This window comes from Sceloporus occidentalis, unplaced genomic scaffold, assembly GCF_023333645.1.
Source record: "Sceloporus occidentalis isolate IW3139 unplaced genomic scaffold, rSceOcc1.0.p SCAF_5, whole genome shotgun sequence".
In the NCBI taxonomy this organism is placed as follows: domain Eukaryota; kingdom Metazoa; phylum Chordata; class Lepidosauria; order Squamata; family Phrynosomatidae; genus Sceloporus; species Sceloporus occidentalis.
This window is the reverse complement of record NW_028316985.1, coordinates 87,847,681-87,859,605: the sequence shown is the minus strand read 5'-3', so window position 1 is coordinate 87,859,605 and position 11,925 is coordinate 87,847,681. Positions and strand designations below refer to the sequence as shown.

At 40.7% G+C, this 11,925-nt stretch overlaps 1 protein-coding gene across 2 annotated transcripts in view; it reads right to left on the bottom strand.

Annotated features, from left to right (window-relative positions):
* The window catches only part of TM7SF3 (transmembrane 7 superfamily member 3), a 38,340-nt gene that overhangs the window by 6,036 nt on the left and 20,379 nt on the right, over nucleotides 1–11,925 (bottom strand). Inside the window, exons 8-13 of one of the 2 annotated variants that reach the window (XM_089524651.1) lie at nucleotides 10,800–10,880; nucleotides 9,296–9,448; nucleotides 8,105–8,202; nucleotides 6,324–6,486; nucleotides 5,197–5,327; nucleotides 1,910–4,128 (exon numbers count right to left, since the gene is read on the bottom strand). In XM_089524651.1, the coding sequence (XP_089380777.1) occupies nucleotides 4,111–4,128; nucleotides 5,197–5,327; nucleotides 6,324–6,486; nucleotides 8,105–8,202; nucleotides 9,296–9,448; nucleotides 10,800–10,880 (644 nt within the window). In that variant the 3' untranslated portion in view covers nucleotides 1,910–4,110. Of the gene's footprint in view, nucleotides 1–1,909; nucleotides 5,328–6,323; nucleotides 6,487–8,104; nucleotides 8,203–9,295; nucleotides 9,449–10,799; nucleotides 10,881–11,925 lie in introns of both variants that reach the window. The other variant, XM_089524650.1, reaches the window with a different exon arrangement.

Sequence of the window (11,925 nt, the reverse complement as noted above, 5' to 3'; positions counted from 1 at the left end):
TCAACATTTGAAGGGCCACATTTCCCTGTCCTCAATCCTAAGCTCAAGAAAGTGAGACTGCAGTAGCCTTAGCACCTCTAGGCCAGGCGTTTTAGAATTAAGCACAGTCAACAAGATAATGATTTATTGGTGTTCACTCATAAATAATTAGAGAAGAGCTATCAAGAATGATCTAAAGATGAAAAGAGTTGATCACTATAAAAATTGAGGTTTTAGAGCATTGGACATGGGATGTATGTTCTGGCAAAGAAGTGACATTCTGTATTGTAGCAGTTCTATCCTGAAACCTTTGTAAGTTATACAAATTGATAAGTTTGGGATAATTTTGATTTTTCTAAGAGGCTCCTGGAAATCTGTAGATAACTAAGTTCTTTATTCTCCAAAATGTCTAGAAATGTTCAGCCACAATTGTATTTTGGAATTTTAGCTAGTATTGCCTGGTCAGAGAAAGCAATATGGCCAATTCCAGTATTTTTTCTTCTTGCTCAGCTACTATGAACTACTCAACACAAGTTGAACATGAGTCAATAGTGTGATGCGGCAGCTAAAAAGGCCAATGCAATTTTAGGCTGCATCAATAAAAGTATAGTGTAGATCAAGAGAAGTAATGGTGCCACTGTACGCTGCTTTGGTCAGGCCCCACCTGGAATATATTGTGTCCAGCTCTGGGCACCACAATCAAAAAGGACATTGAGAAACTAAAGCATGTCCAAAGGAGGGCGACTAAAATGGTGAAGGGTCTGGAAACTGTGCCCTGTGAGGAATGACTTAGGGAGCTGGGGATGTTTAGCCTGGAGAAAAGAAGGTTAAGAGGTGATATGATAGCCCTGTTTAAATATTTGGAGGAACTTCCTGACCGTAAGGGCTGTTCGACAGTGGAACACACTCCCCCAGAGAGTGGTGGAGTCTCCTTTGGAGGTCTTTAAGCAGAGGCTGGATGGCCATCAGTCAGGGATGCTTTGATTGAGATTTCCTCCATGGCAGGGGTTGGACTGGATGGCCCTTGTGGTCTCTTCCAACTCTACAATTCTTTGATACTCAAGAGAACTTAAGGACAAAATCCAGGATTTTAATGTTGCTGTGAGTGCCCAGCAGGTGTCTCCACCCCTCCTCTACAGAAGAATGAGTTTGCCTTCTTTCTAATGGAAAATTAAGATTTCTTAGGAACAATTTTCACTTTCAATGCCAGGGAGACTTAAAACTGTTCCCATTTTAAACCCAAGCAATCCCCAATAACCAGAGAAATTTACACTTCAGGAATAGATGTGCCTCTATGGGACAGTCTCCCTGAAGAGATCCTTTGTGTCAGACTTCAACTGAAATTTTAAACAGCGATTCTCAGACCAGCAACAGCCAATACTACATAGGATAGCTATAGACTACAGAATGCATGCACTGAGTTATGCTCCTAGCATCCAGATTTTATGAATGAATGAAGGCTAGATCCCAAAGCTAGGGAACAGTGTCTAAAAGTACATATCACATGTCATATTGCCAGAAATGAGAAGAACTTGGCAGACACACTCCATGGATTGCTTATTGATCTTATTCTGCCCCACACATTGTTTTATCTCATCTACAATGGGTCCCTGGTATCTGCTGGGATTTGAATCCAGGACCCCCTGTGGATACCAAAACCCATGGATGCTCAAGTCCCATTAAATACAGTGGCATAGTGAAGTGATGTCCCTTATATAAAATACCCCTTATATAAAACCGAGGTTTGCTTTTTGGCATTTGTATCTTTTGATACTAATGGTTGCATTCATAGATATGGGGGGCCAACTGTATTTATCATAGGCTAGTAATCCATGTTGTGAGGACGTGCCTAAAAAGTTGGGTAAAAACATACAAGAACCACAGAGGCAGGTGAAAAATAGAACAGATTTCAGACCTGAGCAACACTCACCACAAACAATTATGCTGTTTTTTCATTCTAAGACATGGGAGGTCTCCAGAGAGAAGTCATACAAATCTGAAGTCTTAGTTGCGTTCCTCTACAATGTAAACACTTTTAATTTACATGCTTTGCACTTGAGTTGGACACTCATAGCCCAGCTACCTTCTTTTCTAGACAGAAAGAATTTCACATAACCAGATGAGCTGAAATACATGAATTGATTCCAAAGCACAAGCAATCCCATATAACTAATGCTCCAAGCACATCTTTATTATAAAAAGGGATAGAAAATTGGTTTTATTATTTATTTAGCAAGATAAATTATGACAGTTGTTAAAAAAACACCAAGTAAACCCACAGCTTGTTGTTTTACCAAATCATTTACTGCTTAGGTCAGCAGAGGCACTGGTTAATCTGAGTACTAACAGTTGGCCAGGTAGCCAGCAATGGTAAGCTGCTCATTCCAAAAAGAAGCATTGTGTATTTCACCTACTGTATTTTCATTTCTCATGGCTAAAATTAAAATGATCTCTGAACAGCTGTCAATAACTATGGACTTCTCCATCATATTTTATGAAGTCTATTACCTTATAATCCAGTACTCAATTTCATTGCATTTAAAATGGGTAACCATTTTATAGGCATTCTTCAGCAAGCTTCGAAATACACTGATTTAGCACAATTGTTTGTGTCCAGATGTAGTTACTGAGACGCCACTTGGAAGGCCAAATTCCTTCAGGTGGTAAGACATACACCATAGCCACAGCAAGGCTGTGTCCTTCCAAATGTTGTTAGACTTCAAACCCCCGACCAACCTGGCCAATGGTGGATCACAATGGGAGCTGTAGTTCAACATATGAAGGACCACAGCTATCACACACCTTGCTGCACAGTATATCTTGAGCTCTCTTACACCAAGCTGAGAATATCTACATAAATAAGCAAGGAATGAGCTGCTTCATTTCCTGAACGCTAAGGACATAAGAAGTGCAGTGCATATTTCAGAGATTTCCACCCAGCAGCCCTAGGCATTACATACAACTGAAACATGATGTCTTTCATTTAAAGTGTCACAAATTGGAAACTTTCCTGAATACAGTGGGAGAGAAGCCAAGGCAATTTGCACCCATAAACCTATTCTCCACTACTTTAAACATACAAAATGAACCCCATAGCCAGCAGCCAAATAAAGCATCAATATAGCATTCACCAGATATCTGCTCTAAGTTATACTTGAATAATGGAGAAAAAGAAAAAGCAGCCTTGTGTTTTAAAAGCTACCTGTATGTACTAGAAAGAAAAGGACTGTATGTACAGTGCCAGATTCCTCGGATGGATCTCCCACAGCTTGAACTAGTTCTGAAGTCTGACAGTGACAATTTTTACAATTGTAGCAACAAAGAAAAAACTCCTCTGCTGATATTTTTGTCGACATCTAATTACTTTGTTGAAATCCAATTACTAGTTCCAATTAAAGTAGATCTATTGATTCACTGAAATTTACTAAATGTTACAATTAGCAACTGCTTGAAAGGATCTACTCTAGTTCGGACTAGCACTTGTGTCTCTCCCTACTATGTGACTGATCCACACCCTGATGGCAACTCAAAATCCCAGAGAAGCGAACTGCAAAGCAGTGTGCTGATTCTCTCATAATTAAACCAGCTCAGAGAATGTGACCTAGGCCAAAATCACATACGTTCTCTTCACTGCAGTTTTAAAACCAAATTCCTATCCTGTTTTGAGCCACTCCTTTGCCCACTCAGACTTCACAGCTGGTCTAAAGGCTAGCAGTTGCAGGAAGAGGCTTTCCTAAGCAGTAGTTGGGAATTATTTAACTACTGTTTCTATTGCCAGTACTCTAAGATTTGCAGGAAGGGATTGTATTGGGGCCAGCTGGTAGGCCAAAAGACAGTGTATCCACCTATGCTGCATTTTATTAGGCTTACACAGAGTGCACACACCCCAAACTTGCCTATGAGCTGCCAAGCTCAGGCCAGATGGGAAGATGGTGTGAGGGGCAGAAAAGAAAGTGAAATGCTTCCTTGTATCATCTTTCCCTTTGCTCTGAGCCAACCAGCCCACATGCAGTAACAATCTCAATCCCATCCCACCCTCTGAGCTTGACAATGACATCATAGCTGGCAATAGTCTGGTATCCTGGATAGCTTAGCCGTGGAAAGTACTCCTTCTCAAGCTTATGAAATTGGCTACAGTGCCCCATATTCCTGTAAATACAAAAAGAACGGGGGGGGGGGGGGGAGGGGGGACATTTCAGTGACAATCAGTGCTGTGGCCAAGAAAAAAGGTCAGTATGGAAAGGAACATAAAATAACTCCAGGGCTGCTATAAAACAACTAGCCATGGGTATTCCATAGATGTTCCTTACTTTAAAAAAAAAAGCAGACCTTTGATTTCAGAGGAGAGACTATTCATAGTTCTTGCCTTAGTGGCCACTATCCTCTAAAAGCAGATTACCAAACTGCTAGAAAATTATGCTCCAATATATCCCCTCGCAACAGTTCTACCTGCCATACAAGGCATCAACACAAATCAACCTGGTGCAATCAAAAAAGTTTTAGCACAGTTTGACAACGTAGAACTGTTATTGGCTAGCAGCAATAATGCATGTCTTGTACCGAGGTCACCAAGACGTCGAGGTCACCAAGAAGCTGTTCTTCCATTGACAGTCAATCTCCAGCTACCCTCCTGTGCACTACATACATTCAGCTCAGAAGCTAAACTCACCTCAACAGCCTGGTACTTGTTACTATGTCTGAATACAAGGGAAGAACCCACTAACATTGGTGTGTGAAGTAACCATTTTCTATGTCTTGGGACTTCAAAGCTTTAGGATTGATCTGCTCACAACTGAGCTACATCTCCATTCTACCAACCCACTGCAATAACTTCACAAATTGCACATACATGTACTCCATCCTTGTTACAAGGTACATGCAGACAAAAAGTGCCTGTGTGCTACCGCACTGAAAGCAGATCATTAAATAGAATGTAGGGCTTCTCTGAGTAGATGAGTATGGGTCCTTCTCCAGCCCATTCCAGTTTTTGTTTAGGAGGGCAAGATAACAGAGAAAGCTCTAGCACTACTAGCTCCCAGAAGTCTCCATCAGCAGTTCTCCAGTCTTTGCAGACGGCATGTCAGTTTACAAGAGTAGTGGTGTTCTTTCCCCTGCAGGCTGCTCTTTACGGAAGAAGTCCTTGATATGGGACAGCTTACTATGGATCCTCTCTCTCAAGGGAGGGACATGGTGACTGGGATCCAAAATGTTAGTTACCCTGCGCTCTCTCTCACGCTTCCAGAGCCGATAGGGGTGTGGCGGAAAAGGTGCTTCGCGTCTCTCTCGGCGCAGCTGTACTGTTATTCCTCCAATTGCTAACATTGCCCAAACTGCCAGGAGGATGAGGTCTAAAACACAATGAAATCATTCATGCTGAATTAGTTCCCTCACCAACTGCCTTTTTTCAATATGCTGATTCAATGCAAGATCATTTTCACATCTACAACCCCCCCATTTACTTCCATTTTTAAAACCCATCTTCCTAGCTAGTTCTTTCCAAAATAACATCCTGGCTGCCTAACACAGAAAACATGACCAACTCACGACATTTCAGGAAAGCGGCAAAGAGACATGAATACATGTACTGGGTCTTGGCAGAAGAGGCAAGATTTGCATTTCTCCAGCAGACAATGGCCTAGATTTTCCATGGTTGCATGTACTGTAAGAGTTCCATATGTGCAACCCTGCTATAGCTTCCCTCTCACCAGCCCCTGGACCCACTGTGTGGCTTCAAAAGCCCACTCTCAATGGTCATACCCCCATGCACTACATGGTGGAGAACTGAGAAGGGGGAAACGGGACATAACCAGAGGCAGGCATCTTCCATCAAGATTCATCAGCAGATGATGTCACTGGTCTTCTCCCTTTCTGTTCTCCACCAGCAATGGAATAACCATGGAGATGTGCTACTGGAGTGACGGTGAGTCTGGGGTTGGTAGCAATTCTGGTCATTGTGAAGGGAGGAAAATAATACCAACTTCCACACTTACCAAAAAGGTACATAACTAAGTAGAAGGTGACACCCTATCGTATGTCATTAACAGGATCCTGGCCACTGTCTGAGCATTTCCAGCCAGAACAAAATGAATACAACAGTCCTCTTTTCCTTTGGAAAAGATCCAGATGCTCAGGAAGCATCAGCAAAGTTGTTCACCCTTCCTTAGAATGTTCAGTGCAGCTTTCAGTTCAGAGTATCAGGTAACACATCAATTTGTTCTTCACTTTTTTTTGTCTAACATAGGTTTATAAGCCTTATAAAGTAAAATATTTCTCTTTAGAGGTTTCCAAAGGAAAGCCTCTAATTAAGGAATAAGACCTCCCCATCACACTCACTTAAGACATACCATTTGGCTGAAAGGGCACACTGGTGTATGTTCTCTTGAAATCTTCATTTAAAATCCTTCGAAGCAGATCTATGCCAATGTAAGACAGACTTGTATATATGTAACAGGCTGTAGCCAGGATTACAGTGTAAGATCCTATTATGCCACACGTCAGGATGTTGAGCTGAGGAGGAAGATCAGATCATGAACAATTCTGACTTGATCAAACTGGTGTCCATTAGTATCTGGCAGCTATCTATGTAGACCAAAGGTGAGCAACATGAATCCTCTGAGCTGTAAATGATGACCTGCCACTTTCTGCAGCTCTTCAGAAAACTATACTACTAAAATTAATTTCCTGGGTAATTTAATAAACTTAAAATTAATTCATTGCTTTTCCAGGTTTGCTGACAAATATTAGCCGCTTATGGTGTGTTCCAGTGGTGGAGACTGCCCCCCAGGTCTGCTGATGCACCTCACCTTAATGTAGACAGACATGTTCAAAGCCCATTAATTGAAACATGAAGCCATATTTCATGTGTCTGACTTTTAAATCTTTCCTACCTTCACTTTCTTTTCTTTTGTTATATAGCTATTTGCTTCAGAGTAAATGTTCATAAGTAGAAGTTGCAAGAATACCGAAGTAGAGATGTTAAATACTGTATTTTCTGGCGTATAAGACTACTTTTTAACCCAGGAAAATCTTCTCAAAAGTCAGGGGTCGTCTTATACACCGGGGGTCATCTGATATGGCAGGTGCTGAAACTTCGAGCTGGACTGGAGAATCTGTGGTCGCCGCATATGGTGGGGGGAGCTCAAAAATGGCTGCGGGGTATGGAAGAAAGAGCTGTGTTTGCACTACCGTTCTGATAGTCTTGGAGACAGGGAGAACTGACCAATCCAAGCAGGCTTTGTATACAACAAGGTTTCTTGCTAAGTACCTGCATGTCATAAGCATTTCAATTAAAATTACCGTACTGAAATCAAATCTGATGTTTATTTTTAATTTTTATTTGGTGTGCGTTGAAAGAGGGGTAGTCTTATACAGCGAGTATATCCCAAACTCTATATTTTAAATGGAAAAGTTGGGGGTCATCTTATACGCCCAGTCGTCTTATATGCCGGAAAATACGGTAGTTAAGAAACACAGTGAAGCAGAATCAAAATGTAGCTATGCTACAGTATAAATTCATAAACAGAACAAAGATGGGCAAAGGGAAAGAGGAGGAAAAAAACCTGAATTGATCTTGACGTCATAGATCAAAAATCTTGAGAAAAAAATTTAAAAATCACTTGCCTCCTACAATTAAAAAGCAGATCTGCTGGTCGATTTGTACAGATTTTTCACCTCAGAACTTGCAATTGTTATTTTGGAATTCCACACCCAACAACCATAGTAGCTGAGGGATTCTGGAAGTTGTAGACCAAAAAAAGGTAACTCTTCCAAGTGCAGATGTACAATATCAATAAATATTGACAGAACTGGCCATGCTGGTCAGGGGATGCTGGGAACTGTAGAGCAAAAATGTAACTTTCAAGCTTTCACAACATATGTAACAGCTATGTGAACGAATGAGCAAGCAATGACTTTGTAGTGGGGGTAATACACTTTCAGTGCTCAGTCTCAAAAGGTCTCATATCTTAAGTGGAAGGGACCTTGAGAAGCACCCCCTGTAAATGCAATATTTGCAGGACACAGGACATAAATGATGTTGGCAAATACTGATAAAAGTTATTTAGCTATAAGATCCCCTTCAGTACTACTCTGAAGCTGAAAGTATTTAGTTAAAGAAGATACTTACAACTCTGGGGCAGCCAACAAACACTATGGGGACCATCAAAGCAATGCAACAGAAAGTGACCCAGAATACAGCATCATCCTGGAAAACCTTATAGTTTCCTGTGAAGATAACAAGTTCATAACATAAATGAAAGTCTTGACTGAAACACATTTTATCCTAGTTAAAACTATAGATTAAAAGACTCATGGAATGCACCTAGGATAATACCCACACCGCCTTGTCTGTGGAAAAGAACACCATTTAAAAAGGGACTAGTGTAGAGCAAGCCAACTGTGGCATTTTGGCTATTTTCCCCAAATGGATGCCTGAAATATTTCCTGAAGTCTGTTGGATCTAGAAGTATAATTCCTGACCTAATTTGTCTTCACATGGTGAACAGTAAAACAACAACATTCTTTTCCTCACAGTACACCACTGTGAGACAACAGGGCGATGTTTCTTTTCTTCGTCTTCTTTGTTAGGGGGGGTTAGTCTTTGAGAAAAATGTGTGCATTTTCACAAGTGGTTTTTCACATTTCTGAGAAATGTGCAGTACTGGAAATGGAGGAAAGTGTTGTCTTGTTGTTTGAATAGCAAAAATAGTTACATTGGATGAATTCTTTGTGCCTTTGTGATAAACTAAATTATTGCTTTGTTTTTGATATATTTGTGTTCTTAGCTTTGCAAAAGATAAAAAAGCCACTGTTTTGCAAAAGAAAAATGGACTTTTACACAAACTACATTTTGGGAAAATTGCAAAAACCAGTGACAAAAAATGGCATCTTGATCTGGTGCCAGAGAAGATCTCTTGAAGGGGTTTGAATGCACACAAAACATTGTGTCATGCCAAGACAGTATAAAAAAGTCTTTTTTCAACACCCAGGTCTAAACTGGACTAACCCTTATGCAAAAATCTGACGGGTTTAGAAAAACTTTGAGATTATAGACATTCACATAAATTCTGATACAAATCAACTTTAAACCTGAGAAGTATTAGAGTGAAATAGCAACTGTGTACAAGATGAGTGAAGATGCTCTCCATTTTAACTGGACTCTTTTTGGTTTCAACAAAGTGATAAAGCAAGACTCTCTGTAACCTTGACATCCAGCCATCATTGATCGGAGAGAAGTTATCCTAACCCCATACTTCACTAATTAGTAGCAGCAATAGAAGTATTCATACAAGGCCCCCATGAAGAGTATGTAACATACCTAAAGGAGTGAAGAAAACTGTGGATGCCACAAGGAATCCCAACACTAGTCCTACAATCAACATACAGAGTATCACAAATCCAAAGCGCCACCAGTATGCTACCAAGAGGAGACCTCCAATAACTCCAGCTACTGCAGTAAGGCCAAGATTGGCTGGAAAAAACAGGATTGGGGCAGGGGAAAAACAGAAGGAAAAAATGAAGTTTACAGAAGAAACAAAGTTACAAGTGTAAATTTCTCCCACACTGCCCAATTGTGCAAGGCTATATTTTAGTATTTTGAAAATAAACTCAATAGAATAGGTTTCTAGGAATAATAAAAAATAATAAAACTTTATATCTCACTTTTCTGTTGCCAAACAATCAAAGCGGCTTACATCTAAAAATCAGTCTAATGCACAATACATTGTATATACAATATCCCCATATCCCCCCTAAAAAAGAATTAAACATAGTACAATTAAAATTAGTCTATTAAAAACAAATAATAAACATGGTAATCAAAATAGTAATCAAAATGATGGGAACGGGGTTTGTCTTTGTTTTTATCTGGCTGAGTTCTATTCAGGAAAGGCCTGCCGGAAGAGATCTGTCTTGACAGCTTTTTTGAAGCTGTCTAAGCTGGTCATTTGACGAATCTCCTCTGCCAGGGTGTTCCACAATCTTGGAGTGGTGGCAGAAAAGGTCCTCCGGGAAGTTGCAGTCAGTCTAGATTTTAAGGGTTGCAGTAAATTCCTCCCAGAGGACCTGAGTGCATGGGGTGGATTATACTAAAGTAGGCGATCCCTTAGGTAGGTTGGACCCAAGCCATGTAGGGCTTTAAAGATAATAACTAACACCTTGTACTATGCCCGGAAACTAATAGGCAGCCAGTAAAGTGATGTCAGGATAGGTGTTATATGGTCACTCCTAGTTTTTCTGTACCAACTGGAGTTTCCAGACTAGGCACAAGGGTAGCCCCATGTAGAGCGCATTGCAAAATTCGAGTCATGTGGTTACCAGTGCATGTACCACAGTTTCTAGGTCCCCCGGTTCACGGAAAGGGCGCAGCTGGTGTATCTGCTGAAGCTGATAACAGGCAGGTAACCATGTCTGTCTGGTGCAGAGAGTGTTAAGAGCTTTAGTGCATAGGCTTCTGGGGACTTGGCTAATGAAGAAAACTTTTGCTACAAGTTCAACAGATCCTGTTTCTTAAAATATACTTTAAGTGTAATGGAGTTCCTGTTTTCCCTCAGCCAGCTGGATCTCATGTTACTCAAGTGACATTTTGATTCAGCAGGGTAGTGTGGATCATATAGAGTGAGCAGCCGTATTGACTTAACTTTTATGAATGTAACATTTTGCTCTAGTCATCTCCTCCCCAGATCGCCTATAGTTTTCTCATTATTACAGAAAGAAAGGAGCAATGTACTTTCCCAGCCAATGATAAGACTGATCCACATTTAGAAGTTTCCTTTTCAGAGCAATCATGTATAATCCATAGGCCCTTTATATTCTCTGCTTACCATCGTAACTGAGAGCAGATGTTCTTGTAATGGCTATGAAGAAACAGAATGCCAAGACAATAAAGCCCATGAAGAATAAACCTAGGGGAGAAAAGTCATTATCAAAAATAGTATTTTCCCTAGAAAATATTAAGATTTAATTGTGAATGTTGCCATTTAGTTTCCAAGGTGCTGGATGAGATTAGCGCATAGATATAGGAATGCTGTCGTGGCTATAAAGATTTTTTCCATAGCTATAGGGGTAAAACTCCAAATCCAATAAAGTCTAGTCATAGCCTTTTGTGATCCTGTCACTGGGCAGAATCTTTTCCAAGGTCATACTTTTGAAGCAATGGAACTAGCAGCAGCCATTGTGAAACACTGATCTAGCACTATTACCTAATTTTGCTCACAACTGCTTGATAGTATTTTGAACCTGAAAATGTTGTCTGCAGTATGGACAGGGAGGAGAGGAAATAATCTACTATTGTTTTATGTAAACATTTACTAAAAATAAATTTGAAAAAACAAAATGCTATTCTATTCCTACAGCTATGGAGTTATTTCCCCAACTGTGTGCTTTTGCACACTGGCACATCACAGATAGACTTCATAAGCTCAAGCACTTCCACAGAGAGAAGGCTGAATGCAATGTGTCTGCATGACCGGCTGGTTTGGATATGCTTCTTTGAATCAACCCCCATGGGTGGGATATGAGAGGCAGAGGGCACAACTGACCAGACAGTCACTCTTGATACAAGCATGCTGCAGAATCACTCATCATAAGAGACTGCTTGTCATTTCACTAAAAGCCATGGGGATAGGATAGGCTCTGTAAACCAAGAGACACCTCAGATCACAGTAAAGGGACCAATTTCAGGTACTGGGACAAGTTAGGTCAGGCGCTGGCCATGCATCCAATGGAATAGACTCCCCTGCCACGCAACTAGCTTCAGATTTCAGCCAGGGATCCACGTTTGCTCCCTCCTTGCCTCTATCATGTGGGGGGAAAGTGAGGAGAAAGCAAAGTGGCAGGCAGACCCAAATGCTGGCTGCAGGAACTGCAATGTGTGAAGTTTTGTCACAGCTGTGATGTTCCCCACTAGAATATGTGGCAGAGATAACAATGGGGATACCTTAATGAACC